At 44.8% G+C, this 27,583-nt stretch overlaps 1 protein-coding gene across 2 annotated transcripts in view; it reads right to left on the minus strand.

The window, feature by feature from the left end:
* Nucleotides 1–6,423: 6,423 nt before the first annotated feature.
* Nucleotides 6,424–27,583, minus strand: part of LOC141147566 (putative methyltransferase DDB_G0268948) — a 49,869-nt gene continuing 28,709 nt past the window's right edge. For both annotated transcript variants that reach the window (XM_073634790.1, XM_073634789.1), the window contains exons 6-8: nucleotides 22,642–22,742; nucleotides 13,911–14,048; nucleotides 6,424–6,712 (exon numbers count right to left, since the gene is read on the minus strand). In XM_073634790.1, coding sequence (XP_073490891.1) covers nucleotides 6,622–6,712; nucleotides 13,911–14,048; nucleotides 22,642–22,742 — 330 coding nt within the window. In that variant the 3' untranslated portion in view covers nucleotides 6,424–6,621. The remainder of the gene's footprint in view (nucleotides 6,713–13,910; nucleotides 14,049–22,641; nucleotides 22,743–27,583) is intronic.

The raw sequence follows: 27,583 nt of genomic DNA on the forward strand, positions 1-27,583 counted from the left end.
CATATGACATAAGTCCTGTTTCTGCTTAATAGTACAGAGTGTAAAATTATTTGACTCTCGCATGGAGATTGGGATTAATTTTATTTCCATTTTATATGCGATTTTCAAGTCACTCTGTTTATTGCATATCCCTGCTTTCTTTGATAGGAATTTTTTGATATAATATTTGTTCCTAAATAATTAAATGTAGATGTATTTATCTTTATAATTATTTAATTTTTCAATTTTTGTGCGATTTTTAGTCGTGTGCGACTTTGTTGCCTCTCTATTTTAAAGTCATGTTTTTTCTTTAATTATTTGCTGGTTTTGTTGTTATTATGAAGACTAGCATTATCCTTGTGGGTTGGGAACTATATTCAACATTTTGTTGTTTTGATAGTCCCTCTTTATGCCGATTTAGTAGAATTCTGAATATATGTGCTAAAAAATGTAGGAAGATCGGATATTTAACTGCATGGGATTTTCTCTTTGCATATATATTCTGAATATGCATATTAATTAATGTGCTCAATTTTAGATTTTAGGATAATGATTGTATTATTTATTAATGCTATTATTTTAATGCGACTTTGGAATTAGCACTTGCAGCCTATGAAAGGTAATCCATAATGTTGAGATGCATATGTGGATACTATCTGATCAATGTATTGTGGTCAAGGCTGCTTTTGCCTATTTTACAATCATGTTATATTATATTAGATTAGTGCAATGCCGTTTGTGTCCCTACACGCTGTTTGCATAAAGCTATCAGTGAAGCTGGAGCTGGTGACGTGCATCTGCCGTCCCTACAGTTGTGCTGTGATTGGCTGAGCGGCGTGTGGGGGTGTATATAAACTGGCCATTACGTCGTATGACCACGCCCTCTGTTGAAGTCAAAGGATATGACGAAACGCATCAGGGCGTGGCCAATACGACGCCAGAAGTGACGTGTGCGCTCCACCTGGGTCACCTGCACAACCAGCAAGTATCGAGTCTTTCCTGAGTAGCGGCGCTGACGGCTCTGGGTGAAGTGTGCATACTCTATGCCTGTTTGATTGATTGCTTGCTGTATATTTTATCTGATGTACGTATTTTTATTGAAGGGGGGTCCGATGTCTGTCTTTGTATAAGGGGTTTGAATCAATAAACGGGATTACGCTATGTGCACCTTTCTTTTTTCTGTTCTTTGATTCATTATGAGCCCTGCTAGCCTGTGACCCTGTTTAAAGTGATGATGACAACGTACTACTGCTGAAGGCTTTATTACTCCCCTTTTCTGGTGAGTTTAACCCCCTAGGGGGTGAGTGCCTGTCACCGGGTGGATTTCACATACGATCAAGGGATTGGTGGAAGGTGCATGTGGAGGATTCTTTTCTCAAGATCACCTGTAGATTTTCTGAATTACACCCTGGACTTTTCATCACTTCCCTTTATAAGGGATTTTCTTTTAAAGGACTCTTCTCTGTAATAAGATTGTCCCTATATGTGTTGTTGGCCACAAGTTTCAGTTGCTCAACATAGCGCTGTCTAGTGGGATAATTTAGTCTAAATGTTGACCATTTTATAACACTGTTTTTATTTTATATATATATATATATATATATATATCTATAGATATATATAGAGATATATATCTATAGATATATAGATATATATCTATATATCTATAGATATATATCTATATATATAATCTCTGTATGAATACATGTCTAGTGAATAAATCTCCTATTTTTAGTCTGTGTTCATACTGATTGATCCGGTATCTTAAAAATATTATAGTTTAAAAAATACTCATTCATAAATACTGTGCAGAACAATTATCCTCATAAGTACGACAGCTAGATGGTGGTCTCAGGTCTGAGGGATGGCTCTTTGCCAGGAATAGGACTCCCGTGCACATGTGCGGGAGAGACGTCATCGCCGCTCTGGCCACTCACAATGCCGGAGCCACAAACCCGGAAGGAACGCCGAGGGAAAATGTCAGCTCCCTTAGCGGTGAGCGGGAGGCGATGCTGGTGCTTCATTCTAAGGTAAGTATTTCATAATGAGCTAGTATGCAGTGTATACTAGCTCATTATGCCTTTACCTTTCAGTTTTTTTTTTTTTTGCAGGCACACAACAGCTATAATATTAATGACACGGGTTCTGTGGCTGATTAAGTTGGTAATCAAACTCACTTGGTGCCTTATCTGCATTAAATTAGCCTCAGAACCTGTGTAACTCATAATGTGTTTGGGTTTAAAGGGATGAGGTGACAACCCTACACATAGTGCTCTGGACAGACGATGGCCTGTAATGCACAGCGAAAAACCACATAAAACCATATAAGATAAATAAATACAATGTGTTTAAAATTTTCCTATGTGATTTCCTTCTTAATAGAAGACCTCCCGGGATATAAATCCAAAAATAGTTTACCACTGTTCTTGTGAATTGGTATTAAAATAAAATGTGAAAGATAAAAATAACATTAAAATACAAATATATAATTTTTTTGAAATCCAATACACCTCAATTAAAGATAGTGATTGGTTCGCTGTTTAGAAGCAAAAATGATACCTCCTATACGTTTTAAATCAGGGCTTTATGAGTCAAAATGAATCAGCAGTGGATAGGCTTAATCCCTTTCATCCGCCGGCTTGGATCATTTACTCTCTGCTTCTAGTGCTCTCCCCCATATGAAATACAAAAATGGGAAAATACCATTGCGCACATATCATCTAGTACATATATGTAGCAGAGACCCCAATAGATTCACTCACATGATCTCTGAATTATAGATCGCATTTCTCCAGTTTTATGTCAGTTAACACTCGCGTCGCGATACGCGTGGGGAGAAGGAGCCTGTGACGCTCTTGTCAGTGTGCAGCCTGCAAGTGATCCTTATAGCAGCAGTGCGGAGGAGCACAGAGGCGAGTGTTAACTGACCATAAAACTGGAGAAATGCGATCTATAAGAAGGAAATCACATAGGAAAATTTTAAACACATTGTATTTATTTATCTTATATGGTTTTATGTGGTTTTTCACTGCGTATGTTTTGTAATAAGTTTGTAACAATGTATTCAACTTTAGGATGTTTTTTTGTCAGCACATTGAGGTAGTAGGATGTCCTTGAGATAATACGAGCGCATCACTTTATCTATATATTCATTTACAAGTGGGGTGTCACTGATTGATTGCAGCTGTATTATCTGGATATTTGCAATTTTATTTGATTTATTCTCACATAATTCACAGTTATATTTTCACTTCAGCGCTTTAGTATTATATCACTGTAATGCACAGCGCTGCTCTGGACGGTTGTCTGAGGAATCGGAGGCTTGTAATGCTGCACAGTCTGCTCACTGCTGGTAAGTGAAGCATGCTACAGACTCGAGTCGCTTGCTTGCTGGGAGCGGAAGTAGTGGCATTCATGAGTTCTACACAGGCAGAGCTCTATGGAAACTGGAGTCCCTGCCTCACATTTTCATTTTATCTTAGTTTGTTAACAAAAACGGAATTGATTTTCCTCATAGTTTTCGTCAGTGGATGAAAATGTGGTATATCATCGATCAAAATCAAATTCCAAAATTTGAAAAACTTTGGCATCCTTGGATAAAACAACAGTTCCTGTCAAACTTCAATGACTCTGTCATGTTGCCATGGTAACAGATTAAATGACTTACAGAGACACCCATTCTAAGGCTTCAAAGAGAACTAAAAAGAATAATAAACTGACGAGCGGGACAACCTTGTGGACCATACCTCTACCTTTCAACCCTTTTTCTTCTTTCTCTTTCCTTTTCTCCACCTTACGATTAAAGCTCATTATCAGAATTTATTTGACCTATATACACTCTACCTGTAAACAATATGTATAGTAGGTATAAATCATTTAAATACCTACAAAAGTGACTAAGGAAATGATATATATCTTTAATTTAGGTTTACGTGAACCCAATGTTTAATATTTGAAATTTCATGATATTTACCTATATAAACCCTACTGTAAAACAATGAGCTTACTTTATAGATCCTTGTAAACTTACTTTATGTATCTTTATAACATTGTATACTCAATAAACTTCTTTTGACAAGGAAAATGTGGTATACTTTTAATTTTGTGACCCTCAGCAGAGCTAGCGGGTGAGTAAAGGTTGGGAAGCCGGCAGCGCTGCAGGGTAAACGGCACACAGAGGGGGCCATACAGTAGGTGGAAGGGGGCCCACAGGAAGGCAGAACAGCAGGGGGTGGGGTGATCAGAGTGGAGGTGCAGATACTAGAAGTGATCCTTTGGCAGTACAGGGAGAGAGGGGGGAGGGAGGTAGGAGAAGCTGGCAGCACTGTAGGGGGAGCCACATGAGGTTTAGTGTCAGCAATAAGGCAGTACAGCCATCCCTGCTTGGCAGTTGCCCAGATCACCTTTTTAAACTGATGGGGCACAGACCCTGTCCAGGAGAGCTGGGGCTCTACCCCCTGGGGCAAGATCCTTGAGGAAGCTTCGAGGAAGACCCCAAGGTTCCAGCTATGCTTAGCTGGTTTTGCCTATTTGCAGATCTGTGTCCAGGGATCAAGTCGGGTCAGCTCATTGGAGAGAACCAGAAAGAAGTTGATGGAAAAGAGTCCAACTGTCCTATGGTGATGTGAGTCTACATTTCCCTCACTAGGAAGAGCCTGGTGGATATCGGCAGGAGGAAATTGATGATCATCAGAAGTCACCAGAAGCATTAGGAATCCTGGGAGACATTCAGTTTGTGAAGTGCAGCCAGAAGCTGGGGACTGCTCAAATTGTTCAGTTTGTAGTTTATTGGGGCATCTCATGCTCCCTACCCCTATTCAAGTTAATTATTCCAATAAAAAACCCTAAAAAGATTCCCTAGACTGTTTTCTAAGCCAGTGAAGAAAATTCCGTGAGCACCCTAAAGAAGAAATAGGACCAGATGTTCTAGCGGCTCCTTAGGGGGTGTGCTACACTAATATCACTGCTGCTGCCCTGCACCCCCTCCCCCTTTCAAGCAGCTGCATGTGTGTGTGTGTGTGTGAGAGTGAGTGGACTACTATTGCAGGGCTGTGAGTATAGCCCGAGTAAGCCCCACCCACCACCTCGGAACACAGAGAAGAAGAGAAAATTGAACTGCTGTGGATCCTGGGAAGAACAAAGCCTGGTGGGAGGAGCTTTGACTTATGGGACATGTAGTTTCCCCAGGGTCTACCAGCTCCTATCGTTGGTAGTTGACCATGAGCAGTCAGTGACAGTTCAGTCACAGTTCCAGTAGCAGGTGGTGGTTTTTGGGGGGGGCAAACAACCACCCATCCACCCGGAGCAGCACCAACTCCCCCCCCGCTGTTTGCTGGTCGGTCATGGCGGGTGGCGGGCAGCATAGTGCATTGGCTCGGCTCCATGTCCCCCATGGCAGTTTTAAGCTCCTCCTCCTATGTGTCCAATAGGATCGCCTGTCCTTTCAGTCAATCTGGTGACCAGTGTCAAAACCTGCTTCCTGATTGGCCAGGAGGAGGATCAGTGTTAAAACAGTCAATATTGATTCGCTGTTGTATCACACCTGAGTGGGCTCGGAGTGCACTCTCTGCAACCCGAGCCCATGCTATATTGAAGCCTATTAGAGCCTCTGGCTCTAATCGGTGCTTCAAAAAAACAGCCCCTCCACATTGGAATCCATGCGCCGTTGTCCTGAAAGGGACCGGATGCATGGACAGGGGGGGCAGCGTCCATGCACCCTTAATGGATGGGCCGCCCCTGCACAGTTCTAGTGGTGCTGATGGAGCGCCCCCAGAACAATACAGCAATGCATATATGCAGAGGGTGTTAAGTCCCACCTACTATGCTGCCTAAAGAGGTTGAAGGAGAAGTCCAGCCAAAGGTCGTTTGGCTGGACTTCTATGGATCACAGGAGTGCGTTTTTTTTTGCACTCCTGTGACCCGTTTTCAGCAAAGAGCAGGCTAAAGTCCGCTCTCTGCTGACGTCACAGAAGTTGGTCCAGTCACCGCGCCATCACGACAATAAATAATAATTCATATTCCCATCACACACGTTCCTGGTATAAGCTCTAGATCCACCAGGTGCCTGGACCGACACCCGGCTCAGCCTCTCAGCGAGCTGCTGAGACCCGAGCCAGCCGCCCCCTCCACAGCCCAGCGCTCCAATGACTGACCGTCTACAGCTCTCTGCTTGGGGAGCTCTGAAAACCAAACGATGTAGTGTTCAATCGCTCAGTTATCAGTGCAGAGGCACAGCAGGTAAGTGTGATTCCTAAAAAAAAAAAACTTTACTTCTCTTTTAATCAAGCACTGTAGACCTTAATTCATAATAAGGTCAATACCCTGGTGAGATCTTTTTAAGTACTGGTATATGGGACTGAGCTATTAGGAGGGATTCATACACAGTGATAGTTGGAGATAAATGATCACAAAAGATACAAAGTTATATATTTAGAGATCTATTTCTTTATTTGGGCTTTTTGCTACATTGTCACAGATATTTTGTCTCATTGTTCATGGTTTGATTTTATACAGAGAGGATTGCTCTTGAGTCCTCTATTTGTACATCTGACATACTAAAACTTTTGACATGGTCATATACTGATCAGAAGGGTCTCCAGCCATGTCTTGCAGGGTTCAGCGTCGGTTTTCCAAATCAATGCTTCACTGCGGTTTAGAAGCCAACAGCACAAGGTTTTGTAGCCAAACTTCAACCTCAGTTTCAGTGGAGGACGTCCCCATGATCCGAAGGAACCTGAAAGAGGATTCATGTACAGTATAGTCTGAGAACATTCCCAAACATTGAATAGTTCAATAACTCTAGGCAAAACATTTTTTTGGCGGCTTTCAGTGGGGTTAAAGGCTTAGTCAAACCTTGTGGACCATGGTTATGTTACATTCATATTTAGGATGTAACACATAAGTGTGCGCAGCATATTTCATTAGGGTGTGAACCCCAAAGATTCAATACACATGTGTGTGTGTGTGTGTCTATATACTGTGTGTGTGTGTGTCTATATACTGTGTGTGTGTGTAAAAAAAAAAAAAAAATATATATATATATATATATATATATATATATATATATATATACACACACACATACATTGCTCAGCATAAATGAGTACACACCTTTTGAAAAATAGGATTTTAATCAATATCTCTGAACACAAGAACAATTTCCAAAATTTTGACAAAACTGAGTTTGATAGAACATTTGTTTAGCTCATTATATGAAAGTAAGGTTAATAATATAACTTGGATTACAAACGCTTCCGTTTTACTCAAATTAGTAAACATAAATACACCTCACAACAGAAACGACTCCATCTAGTATTTTGTTTGACCGCCATGATTTGTAAGGACAGCACCAAGTCTTCTAGATGTGGAATGAACAAGTTGGCAACATATTGCAACATCTATCTTTTTCCATTCTTCAAGAACGACCTCTTTTAGAGCCTGTATGCTGGATGGAGAGTGATGCTCAACTTGTCTCTTCAGAATTCCCCATAGCTGTTCGATTGGGTTCAGATCAGGAGACATACATTTCACTTTCACCCGGTTCTTCTTCAGAAATGCAACAGTGGCCTTAGATGTGTGTTTTGGATCATTGTCATGTTGGAAAAGTGCACGATGACCAAGGGCACAGAGTAATGGAAGCATCTTCTCTTTCAATATAGAGAAGTACATCTGCGAATTCATGATACCATCAATGGAATGCAGCTCCCCGACACCAGCAGCACTCATGCAGCCCCACAGAAGGACACTGCCACCACCATGTTTCACTGTAGGCACCATGCATTTTTCTTTATACTCCTCACCTTTGCGACACTATACAGTTTTAAAGACATCAGTTCCATAATTATTTATCTAGATCTCATCACTCCAGAATACAGAGTCCCAGTAGTCTTCTTCTTTTTCAGCATGGGTCCTGGCAAATTCTAGGTGGGCTTTCTTGTGAATGGGCTTTAGGAGAGGCTTCCTTCGTGGACAACACCCATGCATGCCATTCCTCTGCAGTGTACACCGTGTTGTGTCACAGGAAAAAAAATCACCCCACTTTGGCTTTCTATGTCTTTAGATAACTGCAGTGAACTCGCATGGCGATTTTCTTCAACCCTTATCAGAAGACGCTCCTGTCGAGGTGTTAACCCCCGTGGACGGCCTGGACATCTTTTTAAAATGTTTGTATCACTTTTGTTCTGGTATTCTGAGTGATAAGTAAAGAATTGCTGATCTTCTTGTAGCCCTCACATTTCTTGTGTAAAGAAATGATTTTCTTTCTCTGGCCTTGTGACATTTCTCTTCCATGTGGTTCCATTGCTGACAGCATTAAATGGGAGGGGTCTTCTTTGTTAAGTAACGCCCTTTTATATTCAACTGTCTGCTGGACATCTGTTTAATGAATAATTGAATTCACCTGTAGTTGAATTCTTGTTCATTTGGATTTTGTTGTCTAAAATAAAGCTTTGCTCCGACTTTCATTGGGGTGTATTCATTTTTGTAACATGGTCTTGAATAAATTTGTTAGGGAAAATACTTTTTTGTGTGTACAAATTAACAAATCTTGGTTTCAATCAATGGCCGACATTTGTGGGAGTATTTTGTTGTATAGTGTCCCATAGAAAATGTTGATTCTGAAAGGAAAGTAAAGGTTTTCTGACAAATCTGTTGGAGTGTACTCTTTTATGCTGAGAACTATATATATATATATACACACACAACATTTAGCAACATATTGCTACACTTAGAGGCGCCTCTCTTCTCTTTTATACTCTGGAGCTCCTGCTGGATTTTGCTTCTAATCTCCTTGTGGAGGCTTCCATTTGTAGATGGACATTTTATGGTTACACAACCTATCACATTGCTATAATCTTTGTATATGAACTATAAACTGAAGTATTTATGAATAAATGGTTGTGGAACAAATCATTTAAGTTTCCAGTATTTCTTATGGGGAAATTTGCTTTGATATACAAGTGCTTTGGGTTACAAACATGTTTCTGGAACGAATTATGCTCGCAATCCAAGGTTTTACTGTATATAAAAAAACACAACTGTTGTTGTAACAGCTTTAAAGGTGTTAGTTGGATTTGGGCTTTAATTTGAATTTTTTGCTTACTTAAGGACCATAGGTATGTGCAGTCAATTGCATTAGGGTTTGCACACTAAAGCTCAACACACATGCGTGTGTATATATTTATATACAGCACATACACTCACTGGCCACTATTAGGTACACCTTGCTAGTACCGGGTTGGACCCCCTTTTGCCTTCATTCTTGGTGGCATAGATTCACAAGGTGATGGAAACATTCCTCAGAGACTTTGGTCCATAGTGACATGATAGCATCACACAGTTTCTGCAGATTTGTCGGCTGCACATCCATGATGCCAAGCCCAAAAGTGCTCTATTGGATGAGATGTGATGAGTGTGGAGGCCATTGGAGTACAGTGACCTCGTTGTCCAGTGGTGAGATGATTGGAGCTTTGTGACATGGTGCATTATCCTGCTGGAAGGAGCCATCAGAAGATGGGGACACTGTAGTCATAAAGGGATGGACATGGTCAGCAACAATACTCAGGTAGGTCGTGGTGGTTAAATGATGCTCAATTGGTACTAAGGGTCCAAAGTGTGCCAAGAAAATATCCCCCACACCATTACACCACCAGCCTGAACCGGTGATACAAGGCAGGATGGATCCATGATTTCATGTTGTTTACACCAAATTCTGACCCTACCATCTAAATGTCGGAGCTGAAATTGAGACTCATCAGACCAGGCAACGTTTTTCCAATATTCTATTGTCCAATTTTGGTAGCCTCAGTCTCATGTTCTTAGCTGACAGGAGTGGCACCCGGTGTGATCTTCTGCTGCTGTAGCCCATCAGCTTCAAGGTTGCATGTGTTTTCGTTCAGAGATGGTATTCTGCATACCTTGGATGTAACGAGTGGGGTATTTGAGTTATGCCGCGTACACACGAACGGACTTTACGACAGACTTTGCCCGGCGGACTTTTCGACGGACTTTATGACGGACTTTCCGAATGAACGGACTTGCCTACACACAATCAACCAAAGTCTGTCGAATTCGTACGTGATGACGTACAACCGGACTAAAATAAGGAAGTTCATAGCCAGTAGCCAATAGCTGCCCTAGCGTGGCTTTTTTTTGTCCGTCGAACTAGCATACAGACGAGTGGACTTTTTGACCGGACTCGAGTTCGACGGATAGATTTAAAACATGTTTCAAATCTAAGTCCGTCCAACTTTTGAGAAAACAAAGTCCGCTGGAGCCCACACACGATCGAATTGTCCGACGAAATCCCGTCCGCCGGGCAAAGTCTGCTGTAAAGTCCGACCGTGTTGCCTTTCTATCATCTGAAATCAGTCTGCCCATTCTCCTCTGACATCAACAAGGCATTTTCCTCCACACAACTGCCTCTCACTGGATATTTTCTCTTTTTCGGACCATTCTCTGTAAACCCGAGAGATGGTTATGTGTGAAAATCCCAGTAGATCGGCAGTTTTTGAAATATTCAGACCAGCCCGCCTGGCACCAACATCCATGCCAAAGTCACTTAAATCCTCTTTCTTCCCCATTCAGAAGGCTCAGTTTGAACTGCAGCAAGTTGTCTTCACCACGTCTAGATGCCTAAATGCATTGAGTGGCTGCCATGTGATTGGCTGATCAGCAATTTGTATTACCAAGCAATGAACAGGTGTACCTAATAAAGTGGCCGGTGGGTGTATATGACCCATTCAAGTGAATGGTGGTACTCTGCAAGCACCCAACAATCGCATGCAGCGTGGAGTTCAAGGGGTTAAAGTGGGTGGTGGGAAACAATGTCTCCTCACTGCAGCTCAAATGCTCTCTGAAGAGTGATCTAAACACGAATCGCTCTTCAGAAGTCAAAGCACATGTAAGTGAGTCCCCACATATTCCAGCATGTCCATGGTGAAGGGCAGTTCAAATGAAACGTCATGCCTTTTACAATGCTAGACCACTGCTATTATTATTATTATTATTATACAGGATTTATATAGCGCCAACAGTTTGCGCAGTGTTTAACAAAATAAAGGCAGACATTACAGTTACATTACAATTTGGTACAAGAGGAATCAGAGGGCCCTGCTCATTAGAGCTTACAATCTAAAAGGAAGGGCACACACAAATGGTTAACAATTTTCTGCTCACCTCTGTAGATTTACAAGATGCCCTTGGGTGGGTAAAACAGAAAAGAAACTGTCCAATGAAAGAGGGCAGGCAGAGCTAATATTTAGGGCAGCTGAATATCACTCCACTGTGGGCTGCTAGTGATATTGTAGCCCCCACGGGCAGGGGTTACCTATAGAATTTGGCACCCGGGGCGGATCCTATATCTGGCACCCCCCACGTTAAATGTAAAAACACCCCACTGTGCCCCCTGCATACCTCTCATCCTTCAATATCTATTTGCCACTACTGTGTACCCCCTCTCCACAACTGCACCTCTGGACCCCTCTAAATTACACAGCACCCTGCACCTCTGGACCCTCTTTACATTACACAACACCCTGCACCTCTGGACTCCCTTTACATTACACAGTACCCTGCCCCTCTGAACCCCTTTACATTACACAACACCCTGCACCTCTGGACCCCTTTACATTACACAGTACCCTGCACCTCTGGACCCCTTTACATTACACAACACCCTACACTTCTGGACCCCCTTTATATTACACAACACCCTACACCTCTGGACCCCTTTACATTACACAACACCCTGCACCTCTGGACCCCTGTATATTACACAACACCCTGCACCTCTGGACCCCTGTATATTACACAACACCCTGCACCTCTGGACCCCTTTACATTACACAACACCCTGCACCTCTGGACCCCTGTACATTACACAACACCCTGCACCTCTGGACCCTTGTACATTACACAACACCCTGCACCTCTGGACCCCTTTACATTACACAACCCCCCACAGCTCTGGAGCCCTGCATGTTACACAGACACCCCCCTAACAGCTCTGGACTCCATGCATGTTACACAGACCCCCCAACATTTCTGGACCCCCTGCTGGTTACACAGATGCCACCCCCTTCAGTACAGACCCCCCATTTAGTATAGACCCCCATTCATTAAAGACCTCCTCAGTGCAAACCCCCTATTTAGTGCAGACCCCCCCATTCAGTACAGACCCCCCAGTGCAGACCCCCCATTCAGTAAAGAGTCCCCAGTGCAGATCCCCTCATTCAGTAAAGAGTCCCCAGTGCAGACCCCCCCCTAGTCAGTGCAGGCCCCCTCATTCAGTGCAGACTCCCCCATTCAGTACAGACCCCCCCTTCAGTACAGACCCCCCAGTGCAGACCCTCCATTCAGTACAGACCCCCCATTCAGTACAGACCCCCCTTCAGTACCTCAGATTAGTGTGGGTCATGCACAGCAGCTCCCCTCCCCCTGTGTACACATAAACAGAAAGGAGGGGGAGGGGGCTTCACTCTGCTTGGCTGTGTGAGACAGCCGGGACGGCTCAGAGCCACTCAGACAGCCTGCGTCTGTGAGAGAAGGGGATCGTTGGGGCAGTAGTGTTGCCCTGGGTCCTGCCAAAGGGTGTTACCTGGGTGCGGCCCGCATCCCCCCCTTTCAACCCCACTGCAGCTCACCTCTCCGTGCTCTAACCTGCCCTGTCACTGCACTGCTGCCTAAAACTGCACTGTCACCGCTTCAGTAGCGGAGGAGGGGCGCTGGCCTGGCAGCCCGCCCCCCCACATGGTATGCCACTGCCCGCGGGCCAAAACTACAGAGGAAGCATCGGATAATGCAGCTGATTGCACCATGTCCTGTGGTCTGATGAGACCAAGATAAACTTGTTGGGTTCAAATGGTGTCAAGCATGTGTGGCAGCAACCAGGTGAGGAGTACAAAGACAAGTGTGTCTTGCCTACAGTCGAGCATGGTGGTGGGAGTGTCATGGTCTGGGGCTGCATGAGTGCTGCCGGCACTGGGGAGCTACAGTTCATTGAGGTAACCATGAATGCCTACATGTACTGTGACATACTGAAGCAGAGCATGATCCCCTCCCTTCAGAGACTGGGCCGCAGGGCAGTATTCCAACATGATAACGACCCCAAACACACCTCCATGACGACCACTGCCTTGCTAAAGAAGCTGAGGGTAAAGGTGATGGACTGGCCAAGCATGTCTCCAGACCTAAACACTATTGAGCATCTGTGGGGCATCCTCAAATGGAAGGTGGAGGAGCGCAAGGTCTCTAACATCCACCAGCTCCGTGATGTCATCATGAAGGAGTGGAAGAGGATTCCAGTGGCCACCTGTGAAGCTCTGGTGAACTCCACGCCCAAGAGGGTTAAGGCAGTGCTGGAAAATAATGGTGGCCACACCAAATTTTGACACTTTGGGCCCAATTTGGACATTTTCACTTAGGGGTTCACTTTTGTTGCCAGCGGTTTAGACATTAATGGCTGTGTGTTGACTTATTTTGAGGGGACAGTAAATTTACACAGTTTTACAAGCTGTACACTCACTACTTTACATTGTAGCAAAGTGTAATTTCTTCAGTGTTGTCACATGAAAAGATATAATAAAATATTTACTTTTGTGAGATACTGTATATTTTATATTTTATCTTCACAAAATTGTCATTGGATAATGCACTAGGCCAGTGTGCCCTCTGTTTTGATCTAATTATCAGTGTGCCTGGAGAATGTGTGCACTGGGATGGAGCCGTGTTCCGGATAAGAAAAAGCCCTGGTGCACAAGGTGATTAGGATGTGCCCAGGCGCATCCGGCACACCCCATGCGCACACCTATATTAAAGACTTTTTAAATCTTCATGTCCTTCTATGATCACTCTGTCCTCGGGGTGACAACACTGCTGCATAATTCATACCTTTCTTGTCCTCTGTTCCCTGTCCCATTCTTCTACATTCTCACCTTTCCTCTGCTGTTCTTAGCACTTCCTTGGCTTTTTCAGGCTCAGTCTTAAGATAGATCTGGAACGCAGGGAAGGTAAGAAAAAGACCCATCAGACTTGACAATGGCATTTGAATCTTGGTCCGAATGTTTTCAATCCTGCAAAGGCAAATAGCGGTTTTAGAAAACAAATGCAATCTTTACATTCCTATTATTAGTTATTTATGTAGTGGAATCCTATGCTGTGGCGCCGTACGAGTGACATAAACAAGGATGAATAATACAGATAATACCAATACATACAAGTCTGATTACTAATTGCAGCTTCTGCAGCACATAGAAAGTATACTGTATGTTAGTAATACATTAAAGCCCAACTCCGGGAAATGTGAAAATCCTCCCTTGCAGTGGGGCTGAGCCTGCACTGCACTGCAACGTTGACTGCTCACTTATTCTAGGGGAGAGTAACAGCATTTCTCCTTACCTGATCCTCCACCCCCCTGGCAGATGGCACTCCCCTATGCTCTGGTAGTGGGCTGTCCCTTGTCATCATCACACCCAATGTAAGGCTATGGACCCCATATCAGTCTTGATAATGTCAGGACCTTAGAATGCTGGAGTGTGAGGTAGAAGATCCCGAGGACAGGCCTAGCAGCATGAAGGATTGAGTATATAAATCTTCTTTTTTTTGTTCCCTAGACCTAAACGAGCAACTAACCCTAATATGAGAGTAGCCCTACTGCAAGGGATCATTTTTAAGTTTCCTGGAATTGGGCTTTAAATTAAAAATTAGATCCCAGATGTGGCAATCTTACGATCTACCCCAGTCAAAGAGTAGGGACATCATGTCAGAGAAGAATTAAGCCATGTATGCCTAGGCAGCAGTGGCGGCGGCTCATAAGGGGTGCCGCCTCCCTAATCCATGCGCCCGGCCCCTAATCTCCATGCAGGGCGCTGGACACATGGATTTCAATGGGGTTTTTTTAAGCACATGATTAGAGCCTGAGGCTTTAATTGGCTTCAAAAAGGGTGGGCTTGGGGCACAGAGCATTGCACTCCGAGCCCACTTAGTTGTGTGACATTAGCAAATGAATATTCGCTAATGTCTTCCTGCTTCTCCTCCCGGGCAATCAGGAAGTGGGTCCTGAGACCCGATCGGCCGGTAGGAGAAGCGACTGCTGGGACTCGGCAGGAGATGCAGGGGGGAAGCCGCTGAAGCTGCAACCTGGATGGGGTAGGTGCAGGGCCGGCAGGCGGAATGGGCAAGCGGTCGATTGAGAGGACGATCAAGTGATGGCAGGGGGCAGGGCAGGGTGGGGGTGTTTGGGCTTAGTGAGGGAGCCAGATTTGTTTGCTGCCCCCTGTGTTGCGTTTGATATAAATATATATGCAGTGGGGACAGAAAGTATTCAGACCCCCTTAAATTTTTCACTCTTGGTTATATTGCAGCCATTTGCTAAAATCATTTAAGTTCATTTTTTTCCTCATTAATGTACACACAGCACCCCATATTGACAGAAAAACACAGAATTGTTGACATTTTTGCAGATTTATTAAAAAAGAAAAACTGAAATATCACATGGTCCTAAGTACATGTGATAATCATCTAATACAGCCATGAGTCTTTTTGGGAAAGATGCAACAAGTTCTTCACACCTGGATCCTCTCCAGTTCTGTCAGGTTGGATGGTAAACGTTGGTGGACAGCCATTTTTAGGTCTCTCCAGAAATGCTCAATTGGGCTTAAGTCAGGGCTCTGTCTGGGCCATTCAAGTTACAGTCACGGACAGGGCTGGACTGGGACAAAAATTTGGCCCTGGACTTCACCCAGAGCGGCCCACTTTAATTTTGAAAACATGCACATAACCAGTATATAAAACCATACGCAATTGAGCAATATGGATACTTATTGAGTTTGGAATGGATCTGAGGGAAGCGGTGCGGCCTTTGTATGGAGGAAAATTGACACCTTGCCCCCCGGTAGGGTGACCACACTTCCAGACTGTCATTCAGGGACAATTTTGCCAAGGACCGGGGGGAATGTAGTCTCAGGGCTGACGGGGAATTCAGCAGTAGGGGTAATTTGTCGGGTGAATGGCTGGTGCTGGCAATGAAAACAATGATCAAATCACATTAGTTCTATTACTACATTGTAATAAATAATGAAATAGTTCAACTCACCAGAATGCAGAATCAGTGGGAACCATTGCCTGTTACCAGATGCAGCATGTAATTTGCCACCGCCGCCTGCCACCAGATGCAACGCGTCATTTTCCACTATCGCCTGCCACCAGATGCAGCGTGTTATTTTCCACTATCGCCTGCCACCACATGCAGTGTGTCACATGCCACATCGTCTGCTGCCAGAGAGAGGGCAGAGAGAGAGAGAGGAGAGAGAGAAAGAGAGAGAAGGGGGATATATATAGAGAGAGAGAGAGAGAGAAGGGGGATAGAGAGAGAGAGATAGAGAGAGGGGGGACAGGGAGAGAGAGAGAGGGGGGGACAGGAAGAGAGAGAGAGGGGGGGACAGGAAGAGAGAGAGAGGGGGGACAGGATGAGAGAGAGGGGGGGACAGGAAGAGAGAGAGAGAGAGAGAGAGAGAGAGAGAGAAAGAGAAAGAGAAAGAGAGAGGGGGACAGAGAGAGAGGGGGGAACAGAGAGAGAGGGAGGGGGGACAGGGAGAGAGAGGGGGGGACAGGGAGAGAGAGAGAGGCCTGCCACCAGATGCAACACGTCATTTTCCACTATCGCCTGCCACCAGATGCTGCGTTTTACTTGCCACCACATGCAGTGTGTCACATGCCACATCGTCTGCTGCCAGAGAGAGGGCAGAGAGAGAGAGGAGAGAGAGAGAAGGGGGATATATATATATAGAGAGAGAGAGAGAAGAGGGATAGAGAGAGAGATAGAGATAAGGGGGACAGGGAGAGAGAGAGGGGGGACAGGAAGAGAGAGAGAGAGGGGGGGACAGGAAGAGAGAGAGAGGGGGACAGGAAGAGAGAGAGGGGGGGACAGGAAGAGAGAGAGAGAAAGAGAAAGAGAGAGGGGGACAGAGAGAGAGGGGGGACAGAGAGAGAGGGGGGACAGGGAGAGAGAGGGGGGGCAGGGAGAGAGAGAGAGGCCTGCCACCAGATGCAACGCGTCATTTTCCACTATCGCCTGCCACCAGATGCTGCGTTTTACTTGCCACCACATGCAGTGTGTCACATGCCACATAGTCTGCTGCCAGAGAGAGGGCAGAGAGAGAGAGAAGGGGGAGAGAGAGGGGGGGAGAGAGAGAAGGGGGGAGAGAGAGAGAGAAAGAGAGAGAGAGAGAGAGAGAGAGAAGGGGGAGAGAGAGAGAGAGAGAGAGAGAGAGGGGGGGGGGGGGAGAGAGAGACAAGGAGAGAGAGGGGGGCAGGGAAAGAGAGAAAGAGAGAGGGGGGGACAGGGAGAGAGAGAGGGGACAGGTAGAGAGAGAGAGAAAGGGGGGACAGGGAGAGAGAGAGAGAGAGAAAGGGGGGACAGGGAGAGAGAGAGGGGGGACAGGGAGAGAGAGAGGGGGGAGAGAGAGAGAGGGGGGGAGAGAGAGAGGGGGGAGAGAGAGAGGGGGGAAGAGAGAGAGAGCGGGGGGGACAGGGAGAGAGAGAGGGGGGCAGGGAGAGAGAGAGAGAGAGAGGGGGGGAGAGGGGGGGACAGAGAGAGAGAGAGGGGGAGGGAGAGAGAGGGGGGACAGGGAGAGAGAGAGGGGACGGGAGAGAGAGAGGGGGGACAGAGAGAGAGGGGGGGACAGGGAGAGAGAGAGGGGGGACAAGGAGAGAGAGAGGGGAGGGGGCAGAGAGAGGGGTCCGGGTCTGATCATTGACAGTGCTCATATCATTCACTTGAATGGTGCAGGAGGGGCTTTAATGTGGCTGTCGAGTTACTACTTCTTTAATCTTCCCGCTCCCTCTTGCTCTTCATCGATGTAACGCGCAGGCAGGGAGAGAGGGTCGGGAAGCGGTGTGTCACAAGCTGGCTCATTCACAGCTAAGACTGAGAGCATTGTGCAAACCCCCTCTTCTAGGGCAGCTGCACCGAGCCGTGGTCCCCGCCCACCAGCGTGACATTTCAGACACCTATTGCAGCGGCAGAGGCTATCGGCTCTGTGCTACAGGTGGTGGGCGGGCCAGCAACAGATGCAGTGAAACACTGAAGCATCGTCCCAACCCACCACTCCTGAATTGCCGCCTCGGTCCCATGGTAGGGCCGGCCCTGGGCAGTACAGCAGTGCTCAAAATAATGGCTGCACGGGCCGCGCAGCCATTATTTTGACAGGCTGTCACTGAAACCGGCCTACTGAGCCATCGGCCCACCCGGAGAATCCCGGTAGTCCCGATGGCCATTACATGCCTGGTCACGGAGTTGTTGTGAAGCCACTCCTTCGTTATTTTAGCTGTGTGCTTAGGGTCATTGTCTTGTTGGAAGGTAAACCTTTGGCCCAGTCTGAGGTCCCGAGCACTCTGGAGAAGGTTTTCGTCCAGGATATCCCTGTACTTGGCTGCATTAATCTTTCCCTCGATTGCAACCAGACGTCCTGTCCCTGCAGCTGAAAAACACCCCCACAGCATGATCCTGCCACCACCATGCTTCACTGTTGGGACTGTATTGGACAGGTGATGAGCAGTCCCTGGTGTTCTCCACACACACCGCTTAGAATTAAGGCCAAAAAAAAGTTCTATCTTGGTCTCATCAGACCAGAGAATCTTATTTCTCACCATCTTGGAGTCCTTCAGGTGTTTTTTAGCAAACTCCATGCGGGCTTTCATGTGTCTTGCACTGAGGAGAGGCTTCCGTCGGGCCACTCTGTCATAAAGCCCCGACTGGTGGAGGGCTGCAGTGATGGTTGACTTTCTACAACTTTCTCTCATCTCCCGACTGCATCTCTGGAGCTCAGCCACAGTGATCTTTTGGTTTTTCTTTACCTCTCTCACCAATGCTCTTCTCCCCCGATAGCTCAGTTTGAGCGGACAGCCAGCTCTAGTAAGGGTTCTGGTCATCCCAAACGTCTTCCATTTAAGGATTAAGGAGGTCACTGTGCTCTTAGGAACCTTAAGTGCAGCAGAAATTTTTTTGTAACCTTGGCCAGATCTGTGCCTTGCCACAATTCTGTCTCTGAGCTCTTCAGGCAGTTCCTTTGACCTCATGATTCTCATTTGCTCTGACATGTACTGTGAGCTGTAAGGTCTTATATAGACAGGTGTGTGACTTTCCTAATCAAGTCCAATCAGTATAATCAAACACAGCTGGACTTAAATGAAGGTGTAGAACCATCTCAAGGATGACCAGAAGAAATGGACAGCACCTGAGTTAAATATATGAGTGTCACAGCAAAGGGTCTGAATACTTAGGACCATGTGATATTTCAGTTTTCCTTTTTTAATAAATCTGCACAAATATCAACAATTCTGTGTTTTTCTGTCAATATGGGGTGCTGTGTGTACATTAATGAGGAAAAAAATGAACTTAAATGATTTTAGCAAATGGCTGCAATATAACAAAGAGTGAAAAATTTAAGGGGGTCTGAATACTTTCCGTCCCCACTGCATATATATTTATATTATATATAAAATTAATGGCTGTCTCCATCAGATTAGTTTTAACAGAAATCAGGTTGGGTTTGAGTGGATGCTTCTCAAACTAATGCCTTTATAACAAGTACACAGGCTGTCCTCAAACAATGGGAACTTGGATACCATTGTTGCATTTTAGTTGACAGTTTTAGCAGTCTATTATCTCTATAGATAAACCTATGGCATGTATGATACCAGAGTGCCATCTGGAGGTAGAATTTGAGAGTGCCTCTCTAATTGAAAGCTACAGAGATGTTTTTCTGTTATTCAGTTGTTATGGTAAACAACCTGATATATAAAATGGTTGTCAGGGATAAGCTGGACAAGACTCTCATCGTGCCTTAAGACCAAACAGGAAAAATATCTGTAACCAGCCAGAATACATTGAAGAAAGAAGATACCTGACCTCCACAGCAATTGCTTTGGAAGATTAAATCCTAGTTGACAACGGAGATCATGAACACACAGTAACCCGAGTTAAGTAACTTTTAAGCGTATTTCTACTGTTTACAGACCATAGTTTCTGCTTATTTTCTAGGTATCTTGCTTGATATATCTAACAGTCTTGATTTGTATTCCTAATATTGTGATAGTTTTGTATGTACAGAATTTTTTCTTCAGTAAAAGCACATTTGTACACTGCAAAGGTCTTAGTTTCCTTGTTTATACTACAAAGTAACCTTGCTAGATTGAGCACCAGCTGCCACTGCTAGGTAGATACTGGAGGAGGAAGAAGTACTGGCTCAGAATGCTGTACATAAAGTGCTGGTGTATAATCCAATGGTTGTTGCTGCAGACATATCCGAGAGAAAACTGACCTGGATGCTCAACAGAACATAAAATACATATAATCCAAAAACATAAGGTGACACTCCTGAAGCTTGGAAGGGGATGACTCAGTGATAAAGTCTATTTTGGTACAATAACGTACAATCTTGTCAAAATGTCCTGAGGAAGGTGAGCTTCAGCATGAGCTTGTTGAGTGTTGTAAGCCCCTTTATCTTTTCAATTATATGTATGTCTTGTCAGATAGTGGAGGAAGAAGCAGTGCTGGATCAGTAATCTGTATAAAAGGTGACAGGGTGTGTCTTGTCAGATAGTGAGAGTTCCTGTCCAGGCTCCATCAGCAATGGGGCCGGGACATTCCGGAGATGGACTCCGAGGACTGGGGAGATTTGTGGGACTTCCCACTTAAAATATTGGATTCCATGAGAGACCGCCTCGTTCAATACAAGATTTTCCATAGGGCATATCTTACTCCCGCTCAGGTGCACAAGATGAGGTCTTCTCTCTCCCCGGAATGCTGGCACTGCGACCATGCCCCCGGGGACTTTATCATCTTCTGGTCCTGCCCGGTAATTACAGGTTTCTGGTCACAAATCCTTACGGAGGTGAATGATCTACTAAGTATCTCTATTGTTCCATCCCCAAGAATATGCCTGCTGGGGCTGGTGGAGCACTCGGTGCCCAGGGTGGCTGAGAGAACCTTGTTGGGTCTCCTGCTGTTCTATGCCAGGAAATCCATTGTCCTATGCTGGAAGTGAAAGACTCCTCTCTCTATAGGTCTATGGAAGACACTTGATAACAATGTGATACCCCTCTACAAAGACACCTATATACATAGAGGCTGTCCGAAAAAATATGACAGAGTCTGGAGTAAGTGGTTAGCGGAACCCTCTACTGCTGCAGCAGATTAGGTGAACTCTCTGATGTATGATGGCTCTCCTTGACATCCTAATAGACATAGGTGTGCGCACGGGGTGTGCCGGCTGTGCCTGGGCACACCCTAATGTGTGTCCGGAGATGTGCTGTAAGATGCTACAAGAGACTGTATAGGGAGCTGCCTGTGAGACAGTTTCCAATTGAGCAGTCAGGGAGGCATGTAAGAGGCGCTTAGTGCTTTAAACTGTAATGTAATGTCACTGCTTGCAGATAGGAGCTGTCAAAACTCGGGGCTGATGTCGAGGGTGGGCGGGACCAAACAGATAGCCTATCAAACATGCTGATGTCGAGTGCAAATCGACAGACTAATGCCCCGTACACACGGTCGGATTTTCCGATGGAAAATGTCCGATCGGAGCGTGTTGTCGGAAATTCCGACCGTGTGTGGGCTCCATCGGACATTTTCCATCGGATTTTCCGACACACAAAGTTGGAGAGCAGGAGATAAAATTTTCCGACAACAAAATCCGTTGTCGGAAATTCCGATCGTGTGTACACAAATCCGACGGACAAAGTGCCACGCATGCTCAGAATAAATAAAGAGATGAAAGCTATTGGTCACTGCCCCGTTTATAGTCCCGACGTACGTGTTTTACGTCACCGCGTTCAGAACGATCGGATTTTCTGACAACTTTGTGTGACCGTGTGTATGCAAGACAAGTTTGAGCCAACATCCGTCGGAAAAAATCCTAGGATTTTGTTGTCGGAATGTCCGAACAAAGTCCGACCGTGTGTACGCCCTATAAGACTGGGATGCCATTAAAGTTCATGTGCGTGTAAAGGCAGGCGCCCCAATACTTCTGGTAATACAGTGTATAAGTATATATATATACGCATGTGTGTTTGAGCTTTGGGGTGCACACCCTAATGCAATAGGCTGTGCACGCCTATGCTAATAGACCAATCCTTGATAGCAGGATAATTTAGGTGAGCTAGCACATTTTCAGTCCACCCTTGGAGCAAGAGCCAGGAGGGCCCATTGATGTTGATATACTACTGTAGTCGTAAATATTTTAATGGCTTTTGATAATGTAAGGATACCGTGTGACCCCTGTGTGGGTCCCTACCCTGTTAATAGCCAGATGGTGGCTTTGCTGTTGTACGTCTGTATTGTCTATGTGTTTATTAAGAAAATAAAAAATGTTTTTCAAAATAAAAAATAAAAAGTTGAGGGTTCTATATATCCAGTGCATTGCACACACACAGTTATATGTTTGTTTGTAAAATTATTATTTTAAAATAAATAGCAAAAGAAAGCTTCAAATCATCAGATTATATTGTTCAATTCCTTAAAAGAAAAGATTAAAATTAACCCTTTAAGCTATTTCTGAAAAGATTTGGCAGTAAATTCCCAACGTTCAGAACCCCATAAAGGGCCGGGGGAGACGGTGACCAGAGGTTACCACATATCAGATGATTGATATATAAAAGTAGTCGGACCTTCTTTTGTCGGGGTAAGGGATGGCTTCATATATTTCCTTGTATGCAGTCTTCATATTGTTAAACTTCTCATGCTGATATGGGACCAGAATATTCATCACCTGAAAATAAGTGCAATTTTTGTCTTTACACATGGAGAAAAATTTAGATATTTTTCAATAAATAATTATTTCATGATTGCATTTAAAAGGCGGGTCCACATTAAAACCCAATAAACCTCCAGTTTAAACAGGCTAAATACCTCCCAGGTGTATACAGATAAAAGGTGTGCAAAGTCGTATGCCCCGTACACACGAGCGGACTTTTACGTTAGACTTGGTCCGGCGTACTGGATTTCGTCAGACAATTCGATCCTGTGTGGGCTCCAGCGGACTTTGTTTTCTCAAAAGTTTGACGGTCTTAGATTTGAAACATGTTTCAAATCTATCCGACGGACTCTAGTCCGGTCGAAAAGTCCGCTCGTCTGTATGCTAATCCGACGGACAAAAAACGACGCTAGGGCAGCTATTGGCTACTGGCTATGAACTTCCTTGTTTTAGTCCAGTCGTACGTTATCACGTACAAATCCGTCGGACTTTGGTTGATCGTGTGTAGGCAAGTCCGTTCATTCGGAAAGTCCGTCGTAAAGTCAGTCGAAAAGTCCGCCGGGCAAAGTATGCCGTAAAGTCCGGTCGTGTGTACGCGGCATTACACTTCCTTTTCTTTAGAAAGCAGTCACAGTCTGAATAAAAAAGCCTGTCCCTGCCAGCAGCTGAAAAGATGAATCTTTGCTCTCTGTGTGTAAGCTGTGGTCTCTCTCCCAGGGTCCAACTTGGCCCCAGTTAAGTTAGACCCACAGCTCTGCAATCAGTAAAGCTAATGCGCCCTGCTGATTGGAAAGCCATGGCTCTGACCAGTGGTGGCTGGTACTCCATTTGGGGGGGGGGAACAACAAACAAACCACTCGCCACCCCCCCAGTCGGTCTGTCAAACTCCCTGCCCCATATGATCGGTAAACCCCACACTTACCCCATCTAGGTCGTGGGCCTGTGTCTCCTCCTCGGTGTCTCCTGCTCAGCGTCTCCTGTTTGGCGTCTCCTCCTCGGTGTCTCCTGCTCGGCGTCTCCTGCTTGGTGTCTCCTGCTCGGCGTCTCCTGCTCGGCGCCTCCTCCTCTGTGTCTCCTGCTCGGCATCTTCTACTTGGTGTCTCCTGCTCAGCGTCTCCTCCTCGGTGTCTACTCCTTGGCGTCTTCTGCTCAGCGCCTCCTCCTTGGCGTCTCCTCCTCGGTGTCTCCTCCTCAGTGTCTCCTCCTTGGCATCTTCTCCTCGGTGTCTCCTGCTCGGCGTCTTCTACTTGGCGTCTCCTGCTCAGCGTCTCCTCCTCGGTGTCTCCTGCTCAGCATCTCCTCCTCGGTGTCTCCTCCTCAGCGCCTCCTCCTTGGCATCTCCTCCTCGGTGTCTCCTCCTCGGCATCTCCTCCTTGGTGTCTCCTGCTCGGCGTCTCCTACTCGGCGCCTCCTCCTCGGCTTCTCCTCCTCAGTGTCGCCTTCTTGGTGTCTCCTCCTTGGTGTCTCCTCCTCAGAGTCTCCTCCTTGGCGTCTCCTCCTTGGAGTCACCTCCTTGGCATCTCCTCCTCGTCCTCCTCAGTGTCTCCTGCTCGGCGTCTCCTCCTCGTTGTCTCCTGCTCTGCGTCTCCTCCTCAGTGGCTTCCCCTGTGTCTCCTCCACCTCAGCGGCCAATATGATCCCTTCTCCTCTCAGGCAATTGGGTCAGGACCCGCTCTCTGATTGGCCGGGAGGAGAATCAGGAAGACAATACCAAATATTTATTAGCTATTGTCACACAACTGGGTGGGCTTGGGGCACAGTGAGAGAAGGGGGTGGTTGAGGGAAAGGGGGTGAGTGAGAGAGAGGGGCTGAGAGACAGAGGTGGGGTGTGAGACAGAGGGAGCAGCCGGAGGGCCGGTCTGGATGAAGTCCAGGGCCAAATTTTTGTCCCAGTCCAGCCCTGACTGGACTCCCTTCTATTCTTGGCGTTTTAAGCATTAATGGGGTTGATGTACTAAAGTCAAACAGACTGTGGACGTTGCAAGTGCAGTTGCTCCAGAGTTTAGTAAAAGAGGTGAAGTTTCAATTTGCAAAGAATACCCAATCACATGCAAGGGAAAAAAAAGTTTTTGCTTGCACATGATTGGATGATAGAAGTCAGCAGAGCTTCCCCTCATTTACTAAGCTCTGAAGCAACTGCACTTGCAAACTGCGCAGTCTATTTGCCTTTAATAAATCAACCCTAATGTGTCTATATATGCACAACTATTAGATTATTCAAAGTGTTACTAAACCCACAACAGTAAAATCAGTGTGTATATGCAGTAAAGCATGCTTGTTATGCTCACTGTGGAACCCAAGGGGTTAATCCTCCACATTGTGTAAAAAGACTGTTTGATCCTGTCTTCTCTGATCCTCCCCTTCTTCCACACTGCCCCCAGTCCATCTCCTGATACAACAGAGCCTTGGAAACACTGCACATGCTCAGTTTGGTGTGTATTGCAGGATTTTTTGTGAAAGGGGGCATGTGATCAGCACAGGGCCAATCAGCACTGTTCAGGCAGAGGGTCAGGGGTCCTGCAGCCTCATAGGACAGTCAGAGGAGAATGAAAACTCCTTCTACAAGCTTTAACCAGACACTTATAGAAGTCACCATAAGACTGCTATATACTGCTAACAAGAAAAGGCATTTAGCAGTTTATATTTACTAAAACTATTACATTTTCATGTTCTGTGTACTGTGGGAGACCAGATAAAGTGAATGCAGGCTCCTGGGTTTAGTAATACTTGAATGCATACTGTGCACTGTGTAATCTATTTGGAGTCAACACTGGACTCTCAGTAAGTTAAAAAAATGCATAATTTACAAGTACCTCCTGATTAATATTGTATTTAAAGCAAACATCCCAACACACAGAATTACTGAAGCTGATAAAAGTTTTTAAAATCAGATCACACAAGGTACCAACATATACTATATTCATACTGAGGAGCCCCTGAACTCCCAGGAGCTTGGAATTCATATGAGGGGGGGGGGGGGGGGAGGAGGCGGAGCCTAGCAGAGCAGACATGCATTGTTAGAGCTCCACACCACTGAGGAGAGAAGAGAAGGACAAAGCGGAGCCTGCAGGCTCAAAAGGTATCCATTTGAACCTTTTTGCCCCTGGGAACAAACTGTGAAAGTTTGGGCAGGAAATATGGTACTGGGAGGAAGCCGTGGCAGAAATAAAAATCACCTCACAAAGAGCTCACAGGCACTCACTGCAGCTGAAGCAGCTCCAGTCACCTCACAAGATACAGCATCAGGGCGCTCTCACAGACAGAAAATGTCACAGCAAGACTCTCCATTTGAGTCAGATACAGAACAAATCCTCTCACAAACTTCTCCACAAGCCTCCTCAGTATCCCCAGTAATATTATTACAATTTGAAAAGATGCTTCATAAGGCTTTAAAACAAACCTCAGACCAAATAACAAAAAGCCTAACCAAAGAAATAAGAGAGCTGGGAAACCGCACCGCTGCCTTAGAAATAAAAATGGATGAAATTGAAATTACAACCCAAGAAAATATAACAGAATTGGAACAATTAAAAAAAGAGAATTTAATACTTCAAACTAAGCTCGAAGATTACGAAAATAGAGCCAGACATTCAAACTTGCGCATAAGGGGAATACCTGAAACTGTGACAGACCTGCAATCTACTATTACTGCTCTATTACAAGAACTAAAGCCAGATATCCCTATTGAACGTTTAGAACTGGACAGAGTACACAGAGCCCTCACAGCCAAAAAGAAAGATGGACCCCCACGTGATATAATCACAAAATTTCATTATTACAGAACAAAAGAACAAATACTAATTGCTGCAAAAGAAAAAAAGGAACTTAATTTTCAAGGGCACAATTATCAAATTTTTGCTGACCTATCCCAACTTACTATTACTAAAAGACGATCCATGAAACCCCAACTAATGGAACTGCAACGCCACAACATTATGTATCAATGGGGCTTCCCCTTTTCAGTTAGATTTAACTACCAAGGTACAATTTACAGAAGCAGATCAGCAGATGAACTACAACAAACCCTTTTAAAATTAAATCTGACAGAACCCACAAGCAGCAACACTCCCACACGCAGAAGAATGGCATCATCTTCACCTTCAGGCAGCACCCAGAAAATTTCAGAACAAAATGGGAATCATCATTCTCACAAAAGAGGCCGTTATGCCACATCATCCATGGACCAAGAAGATTCAATGGACTGACATCCTAATTCCTGATATCTCTTCATTTATTATACTAAGAGATGGTTCTCTATAAAAAACCTATATTTATAACTGAATGTAACTGCATTCTGATAGTCACACACTGTGTGGTATCATGTTACATTCCAGTTATATTTCTTATTACTTCTGATTCATATAGCCTTAGAATATATAAGTGAAATAAGGAAATTCTTGTTCAGTTATATATTATCAGGTAATAACAATAGATTTATTACTTTTTAGGACAAATATATTCAATAATCCAGAAGTAATGGAAGCTTTTTCTTTCTTTTCTTAAAACAAATATATTATTACCTAACTAGTTCCTAGAATTATGTTTTTGTTTATTCTAATCTGAAGCAATACAACCTCTATTTTATGAGTTAACATATCTAAACAGTTACATATGAATAAAATATGTAATTGTTTACTCTAAAAGGGTTAAAATCCCAAAATAATTCAAACTATCTTCATCAATACCAAAGTTATTAACAGTACCTTTCTAACTGAATTATTTAGCCTAGGGCAAGACTAACCATATACAACCACCCTGGAATAAATAATTTCAACAAAAACTATATTCTGCACTCCAATTAATGAAACATCATTTTGATGTCTTTTGACATAGCACTTCTCTCCTGTAAGCGGAAG

This window comes from Aquarana catesbeiana, linkage group LG06 (genome assembly GCF_042186555.1).
Source record: "Aquarana catesbeiana isolate 2022-GZ linkage group LG06, ASM4218655v1, whole genome shotgun sequence".
NCBI lineage: Eukaryota > Metazoa > Chordata > Amphibia > Anura > Ranidae > Aquarana > Aquarana catesbeiana.